At 36.7% G+C, this 18,832-nt stretch overlaps 1 protein-coding gene across 2 annotated transcripts in view; it reads right to left on the reverse strand.

Annotated features, from left to right (window-relative positions):
- LOC124117939 (2-oxoglutarate dehydrogenase, mitochondrial-like) overlaps nucleotides 1–18,832 on the reverse strand; it is a 110,555-nt gene that overhangs the window by 33,198 nt on the left and 58,525 nt on the right. For both annotated transcript variants that reach the window (XM_046479954.2, XM_046479953.2), the window contains exons 12-14: nucleotides 16,448–16,667; nucleotides 14,848–14,998; nucleotides 14,342–14,469 (exon numbers count right to left, since the gene is read on the reverse strand). In XM_046479954.2, the coding sequence (XP_046335910.2) occupies nucleotides 14,342–14,469; nucleotides 14,848–14,998; nucleotides 16,448–16,667 (499 nt within the window). The remainder of the gene's footprint in view (nucleotides 1–14,341; nucleotides 14,470–14,847; nucleotides 14,999–16,447; nucleotides 16,668–18,832) is intronic.

Consider the following 18,832-nt stretch of genomic DNA (forward strand, 5'->3'; position numbering starts at 1 on the left):
GATCTATCTATGTGCCAAGTTTAGTGAAGAAATATGATACGATTTTCAAGATCTGCTCTGTGAACGAGGCCTACCGCCATTTTCAGTCTAAATCAAAGTCGTTGCCATGGAAACTCAAAAAATTTATTTTTTTTAAATCCCAACCTATCAAAAGGCACCAGTTCACCCCTAGATCTATCTATGTGCCAAGTTTGGTGAAGAAATATGGTACGGTTTTCAAGATCTGCTCCAGAAACAAGGACTACCGCCATTTTCAGTCTAAATCAAAGTTGTTGCCATGGAAACTCGAAAAATAATTTCTTTTTAAATCCCAAACTATCAATAGGCACCAGTTCATCACTAGATCTATCTATGTGCCAAGTTTGGTGAAGAAATATGATACAGTTTTCAAGATCTGCCCCGGGAACGAGGCTTACCGCCATTTTAGTCTAAATCAAAGTCGTTGCCATGGAAACTCAAAAATTTATTTCTTTTGAAAAATCCCAACCTATCAAAAGGCACCAGTTCACCCCTAGATCTATCTATGTGCCAAGTTTGGTGAAGAAATATGGTACGGTTTTCAAGATCTGCTCCAGAAACAAGGACTACCGCCATTTTCAGTCTAAATCAAAGTTGTTGCCATGGAAACTCGAAAAATAATTTCTTTTTAAATCCCAAACTATCAAAAGGCACCAGTTCAACACTAGATCTATCTATGTGCCAAGTTTGGTGAAGAAATATGGTACGGTTTTCAAGATCTGCTCCGGAAATGAGGACTACCGCCATTTTCAGTCTAAATCAAAGTCGTTGCCATTGAAACTCAAAAAATATTTCTTTTTAAAATCCCAAACTATCAAAAGGCACCAGTTCATCACTAGATCTACCTATGTGCCAAGTTTGGTGAAGAAATATGATACAGTTTTCAAGATCTGCTCCGGAAATGAGGACTACCGCCATTTTCAATCTAAATCAAAGTCGTTGCCATTGAAACTCAAAAAATATTTCTTTTTAAAATCCCCAAACTATCAAAAGGCACCAGTTCATCACTAGATCTACCTATGTGCCAAGTTTGGTGAAGAAATATGATACAGTTTTCAAGATCTGCCCCGGGAACGAGGCCTACCGCCATTTTTAGTCTAAATCAAAGTCGTTGCCATGGAAACTCAAAAATTTATTTCTTTTTAAAAATCCCAAACTATCAAAAGGCACCAGTTCACCACTAGATCTATCTATGTGCCAAGTTTGGTGAAGAAATATGGTACGGTTTTCAAGATCTGCTCCGGAAATGAGGACTACCGCCATTTTCAGTCTAAATCAAAGTCGTTGCCATTGAATCTCAAAAAATAATTTCTTTTTAAATCCCAAACTATTAAAAGGCACCAGTTCAACACTAGATCTATCTATGTGCCAAGTTTGGTGAAGAAATATGGTACGGTTTTCAAGATCTGCTCCGGAAATGAGGACTACCGCCATTTTCAGTCTAAATCAAAGTTGTTGCCATGGAAACTCGAAAAATAATTTCTTTTTAAATCCCAAACTATCAAATGGCACCAGTTCAACACTAGATCTATCTATGTGCCAAGTTTGGTGAAGAAATATGGTACGGTTTTCAAGATCTGCTCCAGAAATGAGGACTACCGCCATTTTCAGTCTAAATCAAAGTCGTTGCCATTGAATCTAAAAAAATATTTCTTTTTAAAAATTCTGCAACTATCAAAAGGCACCAGTTCACCACTAGATCTATCTATGTGCCAAGTTTAGTGAAGAAATATGATACGATTTTCAAGATCTGCTCTGTGAACGAGGCCTACCGCCATTTTCAGTCTAAATCAAAGTCGTTGCCATGGAAACTCAAAAAATTTATTTTTTTTAAATCCCAAACTATCAAAAGGCACCAGTTCACCCCTAGATCTATCTATGTGCCAAGTTTGGTGAAGAAATATGGTACGGTTTTCAAGATCTGCTCCGGAAATGAGGACTACCGCCATTTTCAGTCTAAATCAAAGTCGTTGCCATTGAAACTCAAAAAATATTTCTTTTTAAAATCCCCAAACTATCAAAAGGCACCAGTTCATCACTAGATCTACCTATGTGCCAAGTTTGGTGAAGAAATATGATACAGTTTTCAAGATCTGCCCCGGGAACGAGGCCTACCGCCATTTTTAGTCTAAATCAAAGTCGTTGCCATGAAAACTCAAAAATTTATTTCTTTTTAAAAATCCCAAACTATCAAAAGGCACCAGTTCACCACTAGATCTATCTATGTGCCAAGTTTAGTGAAGAAATATGATACGATTTTCAAGATCTGCTCTGTGAACGAGGCCTACCGCCATTTTCAGTCTAAATCAAAGTCGTTGCCATGGAAACTCAAAAAATTTATTTTTTTTAAATCCCAAACTATCAAAAGGCACCAGTTCACCCCTAGATCTATCTATGTGCCAAGTTTGGTGAAGAAATATGGTACGGTTTTCAAGATCTGCTCCAGGAACAAGGACTACCGCCATTTTCAGTCTAAATCAAAGTCGTTGCCATGGAAACTCAAAAAATTTATTTTTTTTAAATCCCAAACTATCAAAAGGCACCAGTTCACCACTAGATCTATCTATGTGCCAAGTTTGGTGAAGAAATATGGTACGGTTTTCAAGATCTGACCTGGAAATGAGGACTACCACCATTTTCAGTCTAAATCAAAGTCGTTGCCATTGAAACTCAAAAAATATTTCTTTTTAAAATCCCCAAACTATCAAAAGGCACCAGTTCATCACTAGATCTATCTATGTGCCAAGTTTGGTGAAGAAATATGATACAGTTTTCAAGATCTGCCCCGGGAACGAGGCTTACCGCCATTTTAGTCTAAATCAAAGTCGTTGCCATGGAAACTCAAAAATTTATTTCTTTTGAAAAATCCCCAAACTATCAAAAGGCACCAGTTCACCCCTAGATCTATCTATGTGCCAAGTTTGGTGAAGAAATATGGTACGGTTTTCAAGATCTGCTCCAGAAACAAGGACTACCGCCATTTTCAGTCTAAATCAAAGTTGTTGCCATGGAAACTCGAAAAATAATTACTTTTTAAATCCCAAACTATCAAAAGGCACCAGTTCAACACTAGATCTATCTATGTGCCAAGTTTGGTGAAGAAATATGGTACGGTTTTCAAGATCTGCTCCGGAAATGAGGACTACCGCCATTTTCAGTCTAAATCAAAGTCGTTGCCATTGAAACTCAAAAAATATTTCTTTTTAAAATCCCCAAACTATCAAAAGGCACCAGTTCATCACTAGATCTACCTATGTGCCAAGTTTGGTGAAGAAATATGATACAGTTTTCAAGATCTGCCCCGGGAACGAGGCCTACCGCCATTTTTAGTCTAAATCAAAGTCGTTGCCATGGAAACTCAAAAATTTATTTCTTTTTAAAAATCCCAAACTATCAAAAGGCACCAGTTCAACACTAGATCTATCTATGTGCCAAGTTTGGTGAAGAAATATGGTACGGTTTTCAAGATCTGCTCCGGAAATGAGGACTACCGCCATTTTCAGTCTAAATCAAAGTCGTTGCCATTGAATCTCAAAAAATAATTTCTTTTTAAATCCCAAACTATTAAAAGGCACCAGTTCAACACTAGATCTATCTATGTGCCAAGTTTGGTGAAGAAATATGGTACGGTTTTCAAGATCTGCTCCGGAAATGAGGACTACCGCCATTTTCAGTCTAAATCAAAGTCGTTGCCATTGAAACTCAAAAAATAATTATTTTTTTCAATCCCCAAGCTATCAAAAGGCACCAGTTTACCACTAGATCTATCTATGTGCCAAGTTTGGTGAAGAAATATGATACAGTTTTCAAGATTTGCCCCGGGAACAAGGCCTACCACCATTTTCAGTCTAAATCAAAGTCGTTGCCATGGAAACTCGAAAAAAAAAAAAAATTTAAAATCCCAAACTATCAAAAATATATTTATGGCAGGACATGGCAGGGGACATTGTGAAGCTAGGAACATGGGGAAATGTAGAGAATAAATGTTATCACTGCACAAACAAAAATATAGATTTTACATTACTTAGAAGCTGACAAAGATGACAAAGTAGAGACAATTTATGGAAAACCATAGAGGATATTTCATGTGTCGATATATCATGTTTCTCTCATCGAGTGACAAGGGGAAAGGATATATTTACACAGGGACGGTTCACCATTCCTAGTATTTGCGACTAAAAATGTAGTTTCGTGTTTGCAAAATCTTAAAAAATATAAACAAAAGTAACAAAAAATATTAAGGATCATGAAAATTCTGTATCATATAAATATCATTATGTACAAAATCAACTTTAACAAAAAATATTCTTGAAAACTACGAGACTAAAGAATACAAGCTGGTCAAGTAACAAAAATGGAGCTTTGTGAAATGAACAGTCTCGGTTGATGAGTTAAATGAGCAATTTACAGTTTATAATGAAACATTTTCGAGAGAATAAACTGGATGAAGTGATATGAATTCCATAAATGACCATATATCATAATTTTGCCTTGTCAATGTGGAATAAACGTAACAAGAAAGAAGTGAGCAAAGCTCACATACCCCCTGTTATCCCCGCTGGTCAACAACAAATAGTAAATAGTTTGTTAATTAATGAAATATTACATATTTCTAACTGATTTTAACTTCAATGTTTTAAAAACTAAGATTGAGTTCCAGTGACAATTGACCCCCCCAAATCTCCCATGTTACCAGTGTTCACTACGAGGAAGTAGATCACCATGAACACCTTTGAATAAAAATTTGATTGAGGAGTTACATAAGAAGAATTATCCAAAGGACCAAAAATTGTTGATATAAAAACACATAAAAAATGGAACAATATCATATAAGAAAATCAATAAATTAATTATTTCCATCTAGCCTTAACAGATATGGTAAAGAAATCATAAATTCAAACTAACACAAAGCACAGATACTTATGATTTCTTTCTTTTTTTAATAATTTTTTATTTTTTCAATCATTTTACATTTATTTGATAAAATGTGACATTCCAGTACATAGTTGATTAAACATCTAAATAGATGACGGCATGTTGACCAAAATTTATAGAATAGGCCAATGTCACAATCAATAATCGCTGCACATTTAGTAAGGTTGTAGTAGTTTCTTATTTTGTTTTGAAAGACTTGACTTATTTAACTTACTTTTAAATATAAGGTCTTTTGTTATCAAGAAGATGATATTTAGAGGGTCATTGCGCTTTTCTGGAAAGCCAATCATCACATGTTTCTTTGTAATTTTGATTTCGATGTTAGCCTTTTGAAGTAGCCAAACTTCAAGTTGACGCCAGATTTGCTGAACCATATTACAGGACCAGAAAAGATGGATTGGGGCCTCGATATCAACTGAACCAAAACTGCAATTTCGACTTTCAACATAACCTAATTTACACAAGAAAACATTAGTCGGAAGTATATGATGAAGTATTTTGTATTGGAGCCTTTGCAGTTTAGTGTCTCTCGTACATCGAAAAGTCATTCTATTGTATTGGGACCAGTTATCAATTGAGTCATCCTTTAGAATATTCTTTTCCCATTTCGTACAGTGTACATTTTTTGTAGTGACTTCTGAAATTAGTCAGTTGTAGAAGCATTTCGATCCATTTGCAAATTTAAGCACATTTTCGATACATGGGGGTATAATTGGATTTTGCAACTTGTTCAATTCTTCTAGTTCAACATTACTTGCCTTGAAATAGTGTTTAATGGCCACGATAAGGCCGTTATATAGTAAAAAAGTTCGTTTTTATCTCGAAAGATTTTGAAAAGTTGTCAAACGACAGAAATTTTCCATCTTTGTCAAGGAGGTCATTTCTGAAACGTACCCCCTTTTGATTCCAGGTGCTATAAAAGACGGGCTTACGCCCAATACATATATTACTGTTAAACCAAATATTATCGGCCAGTAAATGATTTGCGTTGTGTTCCAGTTGAGCGTTTAAGTCCCACCAGGCAGTCAAAATATCTTTGTAGTAATTGTTAGGGATGAGTGGTTGTAGTTTATTTCTTAAGTAGTTACAGTTATGTTCTAATATATTGCCTGCACCTACCGGTAACTTGGGAAGATTAAATAGATAACTCCACTTGGATTTCGAAGTAAGAAAGCGTCTTATCATTGATATTTTTTTAGCCTGGATTGTTGCTTTAATGTTAGGGACATTGAACCCTCCATCCTTTTTTTCACAAATGATTTGGTTTCTCTTAATTTTATCAGGCTTATTCTTCCAGATAAACTTAAAACAATTTCTTTGAAACGCATTAACAACATCAGTGTTTGGATTTGGCAGTGAACTGAATAAGTGATGTAGCTTAGGAATAATTAACGATTTTAAAATCTTGTTTCTGCCAAGGGGAGTAAGGCTGCCACAGATACTTATGATGATCTACATGTGTGATAACAATTTTGGAAAATATATTAGCTATACAAAACCAGTCATCAAAATTTCTAAATTCCATCATGTTTCCATGAAAACAGCAAAAGAGAAAACTTTCAGAATCTTATAAAAGATAAAAAAACAATCATAGTGGTTAATGTAGCAAGTTTGCTGAAGCTAGGATACATAATATTGTAAACATGGATCGTACAAAAAACATGGAAATGGCTAAAATAAAAAAATTCAGAATCTTCAAACTAGCAAAAGGCACTAGTACTCATTGTGGTAAATGTGTGTAGCAAGCTTGATGAAGCTAGGATGCATAGTTAAAAAGATATGGGCCGTACAAAACACCCACCCTAAAAGTTTAAGTTTCTAATGTTTCCATGGAAACGACAAATATAAAAAAATTCAGAATCTTCAAACTAGCAAAAGGCACAAGTACTCATTGTGGTTAATGTGTGTAGAAAGTTTGGTAAAGCTAGGGTACATAGTTAAAAAGTGATGGGCCGTACAAAAGCTCTGACGAAAGGACAGACGGACGGAACGCTATATATCCACGATTTACTTCGTAAATGGGGTTATAAAAATGAAGTCAATAGTTTGTGTACGGGCCAGACACTTACGATAGAGGGAGATAATTTGAGGGGAGGTAACTCTTGTATGACAACAGTTCCGTCAAAGTGTTATGATCACAGCAGTGAAATATCAAGTGTTATGTTCACTGCAATGAAAATATCACTTTTCTCAACTTCGGAAAACTTAGTCTTTCCTACTGAAGAATAAAACAAACTTCTTTATTTACTGTGAAGGCGACGTTTTGGTACAGATCCTAATACCGTCTGATATACGCAAGTGCATGATGTGTGTTTATATATACACAATCTTGGCAGTCTTCATATTTATCCAATTAGTTTTAAAATGAACGGTGAAATTGTTCTGAAAACATGCTAGAATCTATAAATGTATTTATAAAAGGAAACTATCCCAAATTTAATGTGAAACTAACACTAAAAACATGTGTGTAGCATTTTATTGATGTGTGTGTGTATATATATATATACACACACACATCAATAAAACATATATGTAGCATTTTATTGATGTGCACACACACACACACACACACACACACACACACACACACACACACACACACATCAATAAAATGCTGCACACATGTTTTTAGTGTTAGTTTCACATTAAATTTGGGATAGTTTTCTTTTTATAATACATTTATAGATTCTAGCATGTTTTCAGAACAATTTCACACTGCATTTTAAAACTAATTGGATAAATATGAAGACTGCCAAGATTGTGTATTGGCGATAGCTTTGCTCTCAATGCTACTGTCTAACCCATTTGACAGGCGCATAGTCAGAGGACACCCCCAAATGAAACTCGCAATAACCATGATAACTGTTTTACGAATAGGCTTTGAGTGTCTTTTAAGTAAGGTGTGGTAAGCATAAATGCTTAGCTTGCAAAATATCAAAACTTTCAGGAGATTATTTACCTAAAAAAGAAAACATCGGGAGTTAAGAAAGTATCAGCCAAATTTCTCGGCATGCAACTTTCAGAAATGGCCATTGGTGACTTTTGGCACTTCACATTGAGCATCATGCAGCTCGAAATTTTCTTTACAATTTTATCATTTTTCACATCTTTGTTACTTGATGAAAAGAAAACACTCAAGTTCCTTATTTCGAAAAATTAGCAACTTTCGGAATAATTAATTATAAAGAAAAACAATCTGAATCGTAACATCATCGATTGGATGGAACATATACGATCATGGCAATGGCGGTAAACAAACAACTCCACATGGATCGTGATCCTGTAATACTATTACAATCCATTTTATTCTTGAGTGTATTTGGCTACATTAAATAGCACCTTAGACAACATACATAGACATTTGAGCTTAAATGTGCCCAAGCATTGGGACCCACTGTGAGTTGTGCATCCTGAGCTACAGGAGGAGAACATGACAGTAGGTTATGTGTTTTAACCAAATTTGACAAGCATTTGCAAAAGGTTAATCATAAAGTAAAGAACTTACTATTAGAATGCGGGTAAGATTAACCTCATGAGCTTAATGAAAGGATATTATGGCTGGTGTAAATGAAGGGAGGCCAGGAAAAAAAGGTACATACACTTTTAGCTTGAAAGTGCCCATGCCATGGGACCATGGGACCAACGCTTGAAAGTGTCCTGAGCTAAGGAAAAAATAGCGGTTGCTTAAGCAGTTTAATAAAATAGATATACCCGTATAAAGGTGGAATTCCAGAACTGATGGAAAATACTTTATAAAAGTAGCAAAGGGCATCAATGGGCATGTGAGAGCTGACATAGATACGTCAAATATCAAATACATGAAGGAGGTAAAAGTCTATGCTTGCACTGTAATGGCGTGTGCGAACACCAACAACTGGGTACATACATGAACATCTTTTCAGTATACACAGGTACCGTGACATGGTAATGGAAAATGGTTGCAAACTCTCGCATGAAGATAACATGCCTGTAATTAGATAAGGATGGTGTAAGCGGCAGTAGGTGGGAAGCTTTTGAAGTGCTTAAAATTAACATGAGAATGCCGAGAACAAAGCAGCAGAACAAAGGAAAGACTTGTGGATAGGCATGACGGTGTTGCTCATGATACAAGCAGCCACTTCCTGTCGCTTACAGTATGGACAAAAACTACGACAAAATAAAAAAGAAGCTAGACCTTGCAATATAACGAACCCACCAAACTTGTAGGTAGGTGGTGTTGAAAATATAAGAACCGGGACATAAAGCGCTATTATTTACATAAGTCGCTTACAGTACAGACAAAAACGGCGACAACAATAATAACGGAGACAGAACGAGCTAGACCGTGCATTATAAAACACCTACAAATAATGTTGCTAATATACAATCCGGGATATCACAGTGCTATTATACATTACATACGCAGTTACGAACAAAATTGATGATAAATGTATGGTAACAGGAGAAATTGGTTGTTGAGAATGGCAACACAACATGATACGTAAATACATGTACTGTGATTTACTCGTTTAATGTTGCGAGAGATAGCAGTATGGATGTGTTTTAAAGTCATTATAAACTAGCTCAATGCCAATTGAACTGTATTTAATTTTTTAGAATTATTTACACGGATGTATAAATCTTCGTCAATCTCATTTTTATTGAGTTCGCAAATGATTTCATTTGATAAACCTTCGGACATTGACATGCTGTTGACCTGCGTAAGTGAAACGTTTGGGCGTTGTCCAAATGGTGATTTGTTTAGTTGGATAAAGTCAACAAACACTGCGAATAATGACAAATATTGGATGATAGGCAAAATCTGAAATGATCACCGGTAGATTCCAAGAAAACGTGATTGCTGTTTCCAGCTTAGTTTACACAAGGTAATCTAAATCCCTGGATGTAAAACAATGCCTAGCAGAACAAAAAGTACAATTGTCTGGTGATTTTTTATCTCAAATTTCAAATTTGTACTGACCAAGGTTCTTATCACCCATTCGTTTACCAGACTTCACTGAAGGGGTACAGTGTAATATGTTTCTGCGCATAATATTCAAAAAAATAAAAATATACAGAATCTGCTAGAGGGGGTGCGCATTATACTTTGGTGCGCACTATACTCAAGATAATATGGTACATGTATCTGCCCTATTCCTTTTCCAAACAATAACATTCTCTTATAAATATATGGCTAACTCACCAGTTTAAGTAATTGGGATTAAACGACAATAATCTCATGCACTGTTACAAGAATTCATATTCATATTACAACTATATCTTAGAATTGTTTTGTTTGTCATTAATCATATCCCTTCACATTATTCAACGTAACATTGAATGGTAATCCTTAAATATCAATAAAAGTTCAAATAAATGATACCGAGAAACTTGCATGTGGCATGTTGATTCATCGTCTACCGTTTCCGGGTCACAGGAGCATGCAAGGTCAAATGGATTATATAATATATCAATTATATCATGAAGGTCATACTGTTATTTCATATTAGTGATGATTACTGATACTATGTAGTGATTTGTGTTTATTCTGTATGTGACAGGCGAAATATATATATTTATCATATAATGGGTAGGTTTCTCGGCAGGATAAAGACAATGGATAAAAACAATATCCGTTGGGGTCATATGCGGATAGAGATGCAAATATCAAAGGTCAAGTAAGGACTACTTTTAGTGTTTATAAACAAACATTGCGCCGCCCTTTCAATTCGGCGATTGAGTCAGAATTAATCATCGGGAATCTGGAGAAACCAAAGGGATAATTGCTATCATTATCAAAAGAACAGTCTAATATACTGAAAATCAGTGTCTGACTGTGACATAGGTAAGGCATTTTATAAGTTTAGGCAACTTTGGGGACATAAATTGATGGATTGCCACGAAAGGCAAGTAAAAACAATTGTTGTTTTGCATATATGGTGCTTCGCCATTGTATAAGAAAGAGATTTCAGTTGTAACTATATTGGCTACTGTCACTGTCTGACTGACACATCATTTACCCTATGACGTGATAAATATTAATGCATGCATTCCAGGAAAACTCACAATATTTCGGTAATGTTTGTGAGAGAGGGAAAGCAACTTTCAAGCACAGAATTAAAGAATGACATTATATGATAAAGAGGTTATCACGTTTGTGTGTTTGGTGATGGTAAATATCCTGTATTAGGAACAAACACTATGTATTTAGCTCGCCAATGCTCGCTAAATACAATGTTTATTCCTAATGCAGGATATTTACAATCCCCAAACACACTCGCATGATAACCTCTATTTATTGTAATTGTTTTGTAACAAAAGATTATCAGCAGACTACCCCAGTCTGTGACATCACCTTTGCACTTCGTGAACTATTGCAATCAGATTTCACAATCTTTATGTTCGTTTTTCTCTCATCATATTAAATAGAAAATCACAAATGAATAATCTTTGATTGAGAAGATCGTCAACTTTCTCCAAGGCATATATATGCAGGCAATGTAAAGTTTGTTGATATTAAAATAGCAATAAGTTTGATTTTCGTATGTCTGCTAACATCATGACACAGGATTTGTATTTTTGTATATTGTAAATATTCAACTAAAACACTTGAAATCAGGATTGGTGAATATTTAAAAATCATTAATTGTTTCCTGCAAATTTCATAACATGACACGTTAGATTAACCCGAATGTTCATATTTCTGCAACTAACTGTATGACCTTGAAATATGATTATTGAAATCAATTTCCACAAATTTAACAATTTAAAGAGGTTCCTAACATGAAACACAAACCACCTTCAATAATGTAATTCAGGTTAGTTCAAGAAAATTTACAAATTTTGTGTTCGCTTTGGTCTTTAAGTTGTATTGATTGAAAACGTCAGGATATTTTTATATATTTATCATATGTGTAGTTTTTCATCAGGAATTAATGTGCAAAATATTTCTTCAATTGGCCCTTGATCCATGAAGTACCGACTGTTTGAAATCGTCCACCCTCTTTACAGTGCCTCAAGTCAAAACAATTCAGCAGGCTAAAGGTGAATAGATGTGCAGACTATCGATTTTCGCACTGCACAAAATGTAATTTCCTATATAGGGCAGCAAACATAAGTGTTGGCAACATTTCCGAGGAATGACATGATTCATAATGATGTGTTTGCATCACCTAGCTGTTTAGTTTGAAGTGGGGGACATTACATATACAAATAGTGCACAAGCACTGTAGCTCACTGGGAAAGGTAGTAAATGTCAACAAAGGTTGCTGTCAGTGGCCAAATTGAATATCTGAGGAGAACTTCTTGAACAAACTGGTGGTGGCAACAAGGATGTTGGAACATACAAGGGTTGATTGATAAGTTCTGGACATCACATAGAAATACTTGACAATAAAATTATTTTCTTTCCAACAAAATCCCCTTCCCCATTGATACACTTTTGCCAACAATGTTAGAGGGATCTTATCACAGTTTCAGAGAAGTCCTTCTCTTGGCTGTCCAAAAGGTTCTCCACAGCTGCTATGATGTCATGGGTCAAGTCAAAATGGGTTTTGGATAGAGTTTTCTTTATTTTATCGAAGAGATGGAGTGAGTGAGGATGGTTTTACGCAGCTTTTAGTAATATACCAACAATATCACAGCGGGAGCCACCAGAAATGAGCTTCACACATTGTACCCATGTCAGAAATTGAACCCGGGGCTTCGGCGTGACGAGTAAACGCTTTAGCCACTACGCTACCCGCCTGCCCACGAAGAGATGGAAGTACGAGGGCTGCCTGAAAAGTTCAAAGCCTAAGTGGGATATCTCAATCGGATTGAAACAATCTTTTGCCACCAACAAGTACAATCATTTAATGAATCATAGACATAAGAACTGCAACTGTAGTGTTAGTATTGTCTTTGTACCAGACCATCTTGTGAACCTACCCATTGAAATCCCCACAAATGGACAAAACTGGCTATAGGGCAGTCATCAAGTACCTGCAACTTATAGGGCTAACTCCAACACAGATACATGCTGACATGGTCTCCACTTTAGGGGATGATGCCCCTTCCTTTTCCACTGTAAAGAAGTGGGTTGCGGAATTCAAGCGTGGCAGAGAGAGCCTTGATGATGACCCGCTTGTTCAGGAAGGCCTTCAACAGCAACCATTCCGGAAAACATTACCCAGGTGCATGACATGGTGATGGCTGATCGACGATTGACCAATCAACATATTGCCAGTGTTGTGGGCATCTCTCATGAGAGGGTTGAGCACATTATCACCAACGAGTTGGGAATGACAAAAGTTTCTGCAAGATGGGCGCCAAAGCTCTTGACAGTGGATCAGAAACGTGTCAGATTCCTGACGTCCCGTGACAATTTATGCTGTTTCGAAGCAGATCCAGAGGATTTTTTGGCCCGATTTATATCCATGGATGAGACCTGGATTCATCACTTTCAACTAGAAACCAAAATTCAGTCTAAACAATGGAAGCATCCGGAATCACCAGCCCCTCAAAAAGCCAAGTCGGTTCCTTCTGCTGGAAAGGTGATGGCTTCAGTCTTTTGGGATTCCAAGGGTATTCTGCTGATTGACTATCTTGAAAAAGGCCAGACTATCAATGGAAGATATTATGCTGACCTACTGAGACAGTTGCGTGAAGCTATCAAAGCTAAGCGATGGGGAACGTCACAAAAGGAGTCCTGTTCCACCAAGACAATGCTCCTGTTCACAAATCGGTGGTTGCCATGTCAGCGATCCATGATTGTGGCTTCGAACTCATTGACCATCCCCCTTATTCACCCCATTTGGCCCTGTCAGACTTCCATCTGTTTCCCAAAATGAAAAAGGAACAAGCCGGTAGCAATTTTCCTAGTAATGATGATGTCATTTCCGCTGTGAATGACTTTTTTAGGGTGGCTGAAGAAAATTTCTTCTTGACCGGCATCCTGGCCTTGCAGCAAAAGTGTGTAAACCTGGAAGGGGACTATGTGGAGAAATAAATGAAAACCATCGACTTGGTACGGGTCTTTCACAGTTAGACTTAGAACTTTTCAGCCAGCCTTCGTATGACATACCCAGATCATGAAAATAAGGTGGGTGCAGAAGGAGTTCAAAGACTCATGGATTGAAGCCATGGCCATGACAGATTTTTGCATACCCACCTTTTCTCAGCTTCTCATGTCTCTTATTGTTAGTCTTAATTTCTTCCCGTAATTGTCTCAAAAGTGAAGCATGATATTTTCTGGCCTTTTGGAAGATATTTAACCATGATATCAAGCTGATGGGGAGGTCCTTATCAAGTATCAAGACAAAGGTATCATAGAGGGAAATATAAAAACAGCAATGACAATTAAAAAACTCTAATGCCAATCTCAATACACTGGGTTGCCTGACAATGTACTTGGTGTAATTAACATTACCTAGTACAGCAAACTCAGACAGGGAGCTGTTGACAACTGTGTATGTCGCCTGGTCTGGGTAAAGGTGGTTGAGAGGCACATACATGCTCTTGTCAATATTTTGGTGATGGTATACACTATGGCGATGACTGGAATAAAAAAGTGGGTCTTGAAGTTAGCAATGGTAAGAAGTATACTAATCACTTCAGCTTGTGGGTTGTAGTATTGCAGTTCTTGATATATATTAGGAAGTGAATGTGTGATTAATACAAAGAAAGGATGTTTACTCATAAGACTGTGAAGGACTTGTTTATGCAAATGTAGCAAATTAAGAGATCTTGACTTAAAAATTACTAAGATAATGGTGACATGTCTTAATGCCTGTTCACATCACAGGATAGATTTTGTTCCACATATATCCCATAAAAATAGGGGAATCTTAGCACCTAGATATTAACAAACAGAGAAGTACTTTCATTTTATTTCTGACAGTTCCTCATCCTTAACTGTCATAGTATTAGAGTCACCTGAATGTTCCTCTCTCTACATCTTGGCCACTAAGACGCACATGAACTCCTTCCTTGAGAAGCGACCCAAATGCCAGTGCCTCCCCAAGGGCCCAGTCAGCCATCCGGTTCTTCACCATGTCTTCCCGGCCACGCAAAACCCGTTTCAAACCTGAGGAAAGACACAACAGGTACAACTGCAGAGATGTAGCAAGTACAACATACTCACAGCAGCAACCAAATAAGAGCTTACAATAGTATCATTTGAAATAAAAAGATAAAGTCATCGATATGCGCCACCATTTCAAACATGTTCCAACCTCCCCTCCCCCCAAAGCATATTTTTGTAGTGGCCTGCACTTGAACATTCGATGCAACTGAACTGTCAGACTATCATGAACACTTGAAATCTCTTTTAATGCATAAAGAGCTCTTTTAGATCCCTCCAAGGTTTAAGGTTTATTATGCATAGTACAGTGTCCTTGACCTTTGACATGAATGGTCCATGGTGTCAAAACAATTTCCCAAGTGCAGCAGGATTTCAAATTCCAAAGTGTGGCGGAGTCTTGTGTCCGAAATAACTGCCTGCTCGTGGCTGGTAACTTTTCTGTGGGGCTGCATGAAATTTTCCTCCACCTGCCTGATTGTCTGGCAGATAATTTTAAGACTACTTACACAGTGTTAGAAACTGGCACTAGTCCTGTAGTCCTTGTCAAACTGCCCAGTAGTTAAGGTATCATAAGGACTACAAATGTAGTAGAAATTTGCCATTTTTAAGTGTTTTGCCTCATGTTGTCCATAATTTTATAAGGACTAGTGGACTAAAAATGTTAGTTTCTACCGCTGCTTACGTATTCAGTTTAATTATAATTCCTCGTAGATTAATTGTTTGCATCATTTCAACAGAATCAAGATGCGATTTGTCTCTTATTTTTCACATTATTCCAATATTAATAATGTCTGAATGCTGGCAGGTAACTTTGAAGATGGGAAGGCAACATTGGTGTGATTTAAACTTATTTCAAACCCTGGGCGGTGACAAAATGTCAAGTTATCAAGGTATAAGAAGACGTAAATGCTCATTTCATAAATAGTGACCTTGTTCTCCAAACTCAATCCTATGCCAGAATTATGACATAAACACTGGAGATGTTTATTGTCTTACAAGTATAAGGAGCATGTGTTAAGCAAAATGGGATAACTACCATCAAAATTATTTAATTTTTTAAAAACTTTACTACATTATACATGTTATAAGGATCCACCCACAAACTATGAACTTTTCAAAATGAAGTTTCCTTTGGTTGGAGCTGGGGATTTGTATGATTTGATATTTGAAAATGATATTAATGTTGTTCAGGAGCGTAATAGGGAAGTGTTTTAGTCCAGTGATTATTGATGGAGTAGACAAAGGCATAACCTAACATTGACAATGTCACTTTGAAACTTCTTATTCTGTCAGTTTACACAAGTTCTACCCAAGACAAACAACAGAGGACTTTCATTTGTCAGCAATATGGTACTCTTGGATCTTTTCTTTTCTGAATTACTATGTCACAGGTAATGAAAGGGTCAGCCATAAGTAAAGGAGAAGTTGTAGCAGTAATGATCAGTAAAATACCTCCATGGATGACGAAATTATCTGGAGGTGTGCTGACTGATTGTCCAACATGTCTCAGGACATCCTCACTACACCCAGTTGATGGGATTTTCATGGGGTCCTTGCCTTCGAAGAAGCCAGGCCAGGGTGAGTCCAGCCAGTCTGTGTTCTTGACAGCAGTCTCCTTTTTAGCAGCCACATACGCCTCCTCACAGATCTTGTCATACTTGGCCACTTCCTCCTGTTACACAGCAACAACTAACATCACTGAACGGTTGGAACATAAAAGCCAATCTACACAATGCCACACAAGTCACACAAGAGGTACCACAAGAGGTGATATTTTAAAGTGTGGATACTGATGGATTAACTAAACAATTAGAAGACATTCAAAGGTAAAATCACAAGAAACATCAACACTAAATAAAGAAAAAACCAAGACAAAAAGTGAAAACAAAACATGTAAAAAGCAATCTCTTCTCAGAAAATCCACTTATCGTAATCAAACTTTGCACTGCACCTCTCCTTTTGGTTTAGAAACTGTACCCCAAAATGGAAAAGAATCCATGTAGTAGTTTTTAAGTCATAGGTTGCACAATTCTAAGTCAAGAAATAAAAAAACAGCTGTTTTTTTCAGAAAATCCAGTAATGAAAACAAGTTTTGCATTGCACCTCTCCTACTGGCATAGAAACTGTACCTCAAATTGGAAAAGAACCCATGAAGTAGACACACATGTTGAAGTAAAACGAATATTCTAAGTTCACAGCATGAAAACATATTTTTTTCAGAAAATACACATATCAAAATCAAACTTTGCACTGCACCTCTTCTACTAGAATGGAAACTGTTCCCTAAATTTGAAAAGTATCCATGCAGTAGTTTTCAAGTTATAGGTCACACAAATGTTGAAGAAAATAATTAAAAAAAAAAACAAATGAAAAAAATAGAAGCTTTTTCTCTCAGAAAATTCAAATATTGAAATCAAACTTCGCACTGCACCTCTCCTATAGGTATAAAAAATGTTCACCAAGTTTGAAAAGAATCTATGTTGCAATTTTCAAGTTAGAGGTCACACAAATAAATGTCCTCGAATGGATGGAAGGACAGACAGACGGACAGACAGAATTCCTTGGTATAACTCTTTTAGGTTGGGGTATAATAATGCAAGGACAATTCAGTGACAACAGAAAAGAGGGAGGGTATTCAAAGGAATTATCAAACAAAAGTTATTGTGTATAATTAAAAGAATACCTCTATTTCATTTGGAATAATCACTCCCACCTCCCCATTTATCAGGCATCTGGTTGATGATTATGCGGTAAGAAGTGACATATTCTCGCCCTGCGTTTGCACAGTATATCAGTTCTAATACTGCTTCCCACGAAACTGCTCATAAGATAACTGACAGACAAAAGAGCATCTGTTAAAAAAAAACTTACCATTTTTATAGTGTGTGTTTACCCCAAACGGAAATTACGGCTAGTGGTAGTGTTCTTAGAATTATACACAATGATAACTATTGTTTGATATAAAGTTAAACTTGGAGTCATTTCTGTATTTATAGTGTTACTGGTGACCATGTTGAGAAATAAGGGACCACTAAAAGGCGATAGCAACAATGCAAGAAAACCACACGCCTTGGGAGGGTCATTGTACAACCTTTAATTAGAAATTTCTGTTTCAGTTATAATAAATTACTTGTACCTTATGCTCTTATGTTGATGCCTTTTGTGTTGTTTATGAATTGCCCTTGCATTATTATACCCCAAACCTAAAAGAGTGGGTTAGTTATACCAAGGAATTCCGTCCGTCTGTCCGTCCACCCAGACACGTATGTATAGAAGTCCCTATAGACATTACTCCTAGGAGACTGTCCAGACATGTATATTTCAGTTTGACATAATTTCCATGACAATTACGTTCTGAAAACTGTTCTGAGACTGTCCTGACAAGAATAACCAAAGATCGTCTTCGGAGGTTATGTTGCAATGCCACCGAGATAAACCTGGTCAACCTAGTTGACCAAGATCCATGAATTATCATCAGTTCATAAGGTGCTTCTTACAAAGCAGACATCACAATGGATAGATTCCATTTGGGGAAGATACGTGGTGTTTTAACGTCCTCTATGTGGAAAGACTTCATGACTTGGTGAGTACCTGCTGACATCCAATCATGTTGGAAGACTGACACCAAGGCTGATCCAGGCAAAAGGCGTGACAAATATGTTGTTCCCATTCATGGACATGGACTAGACATAAACCATCTGGTACCAGACATAAACTGGGAACAAGCTTTTTTGACAAGTCACGAACATTTTAATGTGCAGGGTGCCCAAAATTGATGTGTAATCCACTGGAATACCTCTGTGAGGATAATCCTGTTCTACCTGGAGAGACAATCTG

This window comes from Haliotis rufescens, unplaced genomic scaffold (genome assembly GCF_023055435.1).
Source record: "Haliotis rufescens isolate VD_foot unplaced genomic scaffold, xgHalRufe1.0.p SCAF_28, whole genome shotgun sequence".
NCBI lineage: Eukaryota > Metazoa > Mollusca > Gastropoda > Lepetellida > Haliotidae > Haliotis > Haliotis rufescens.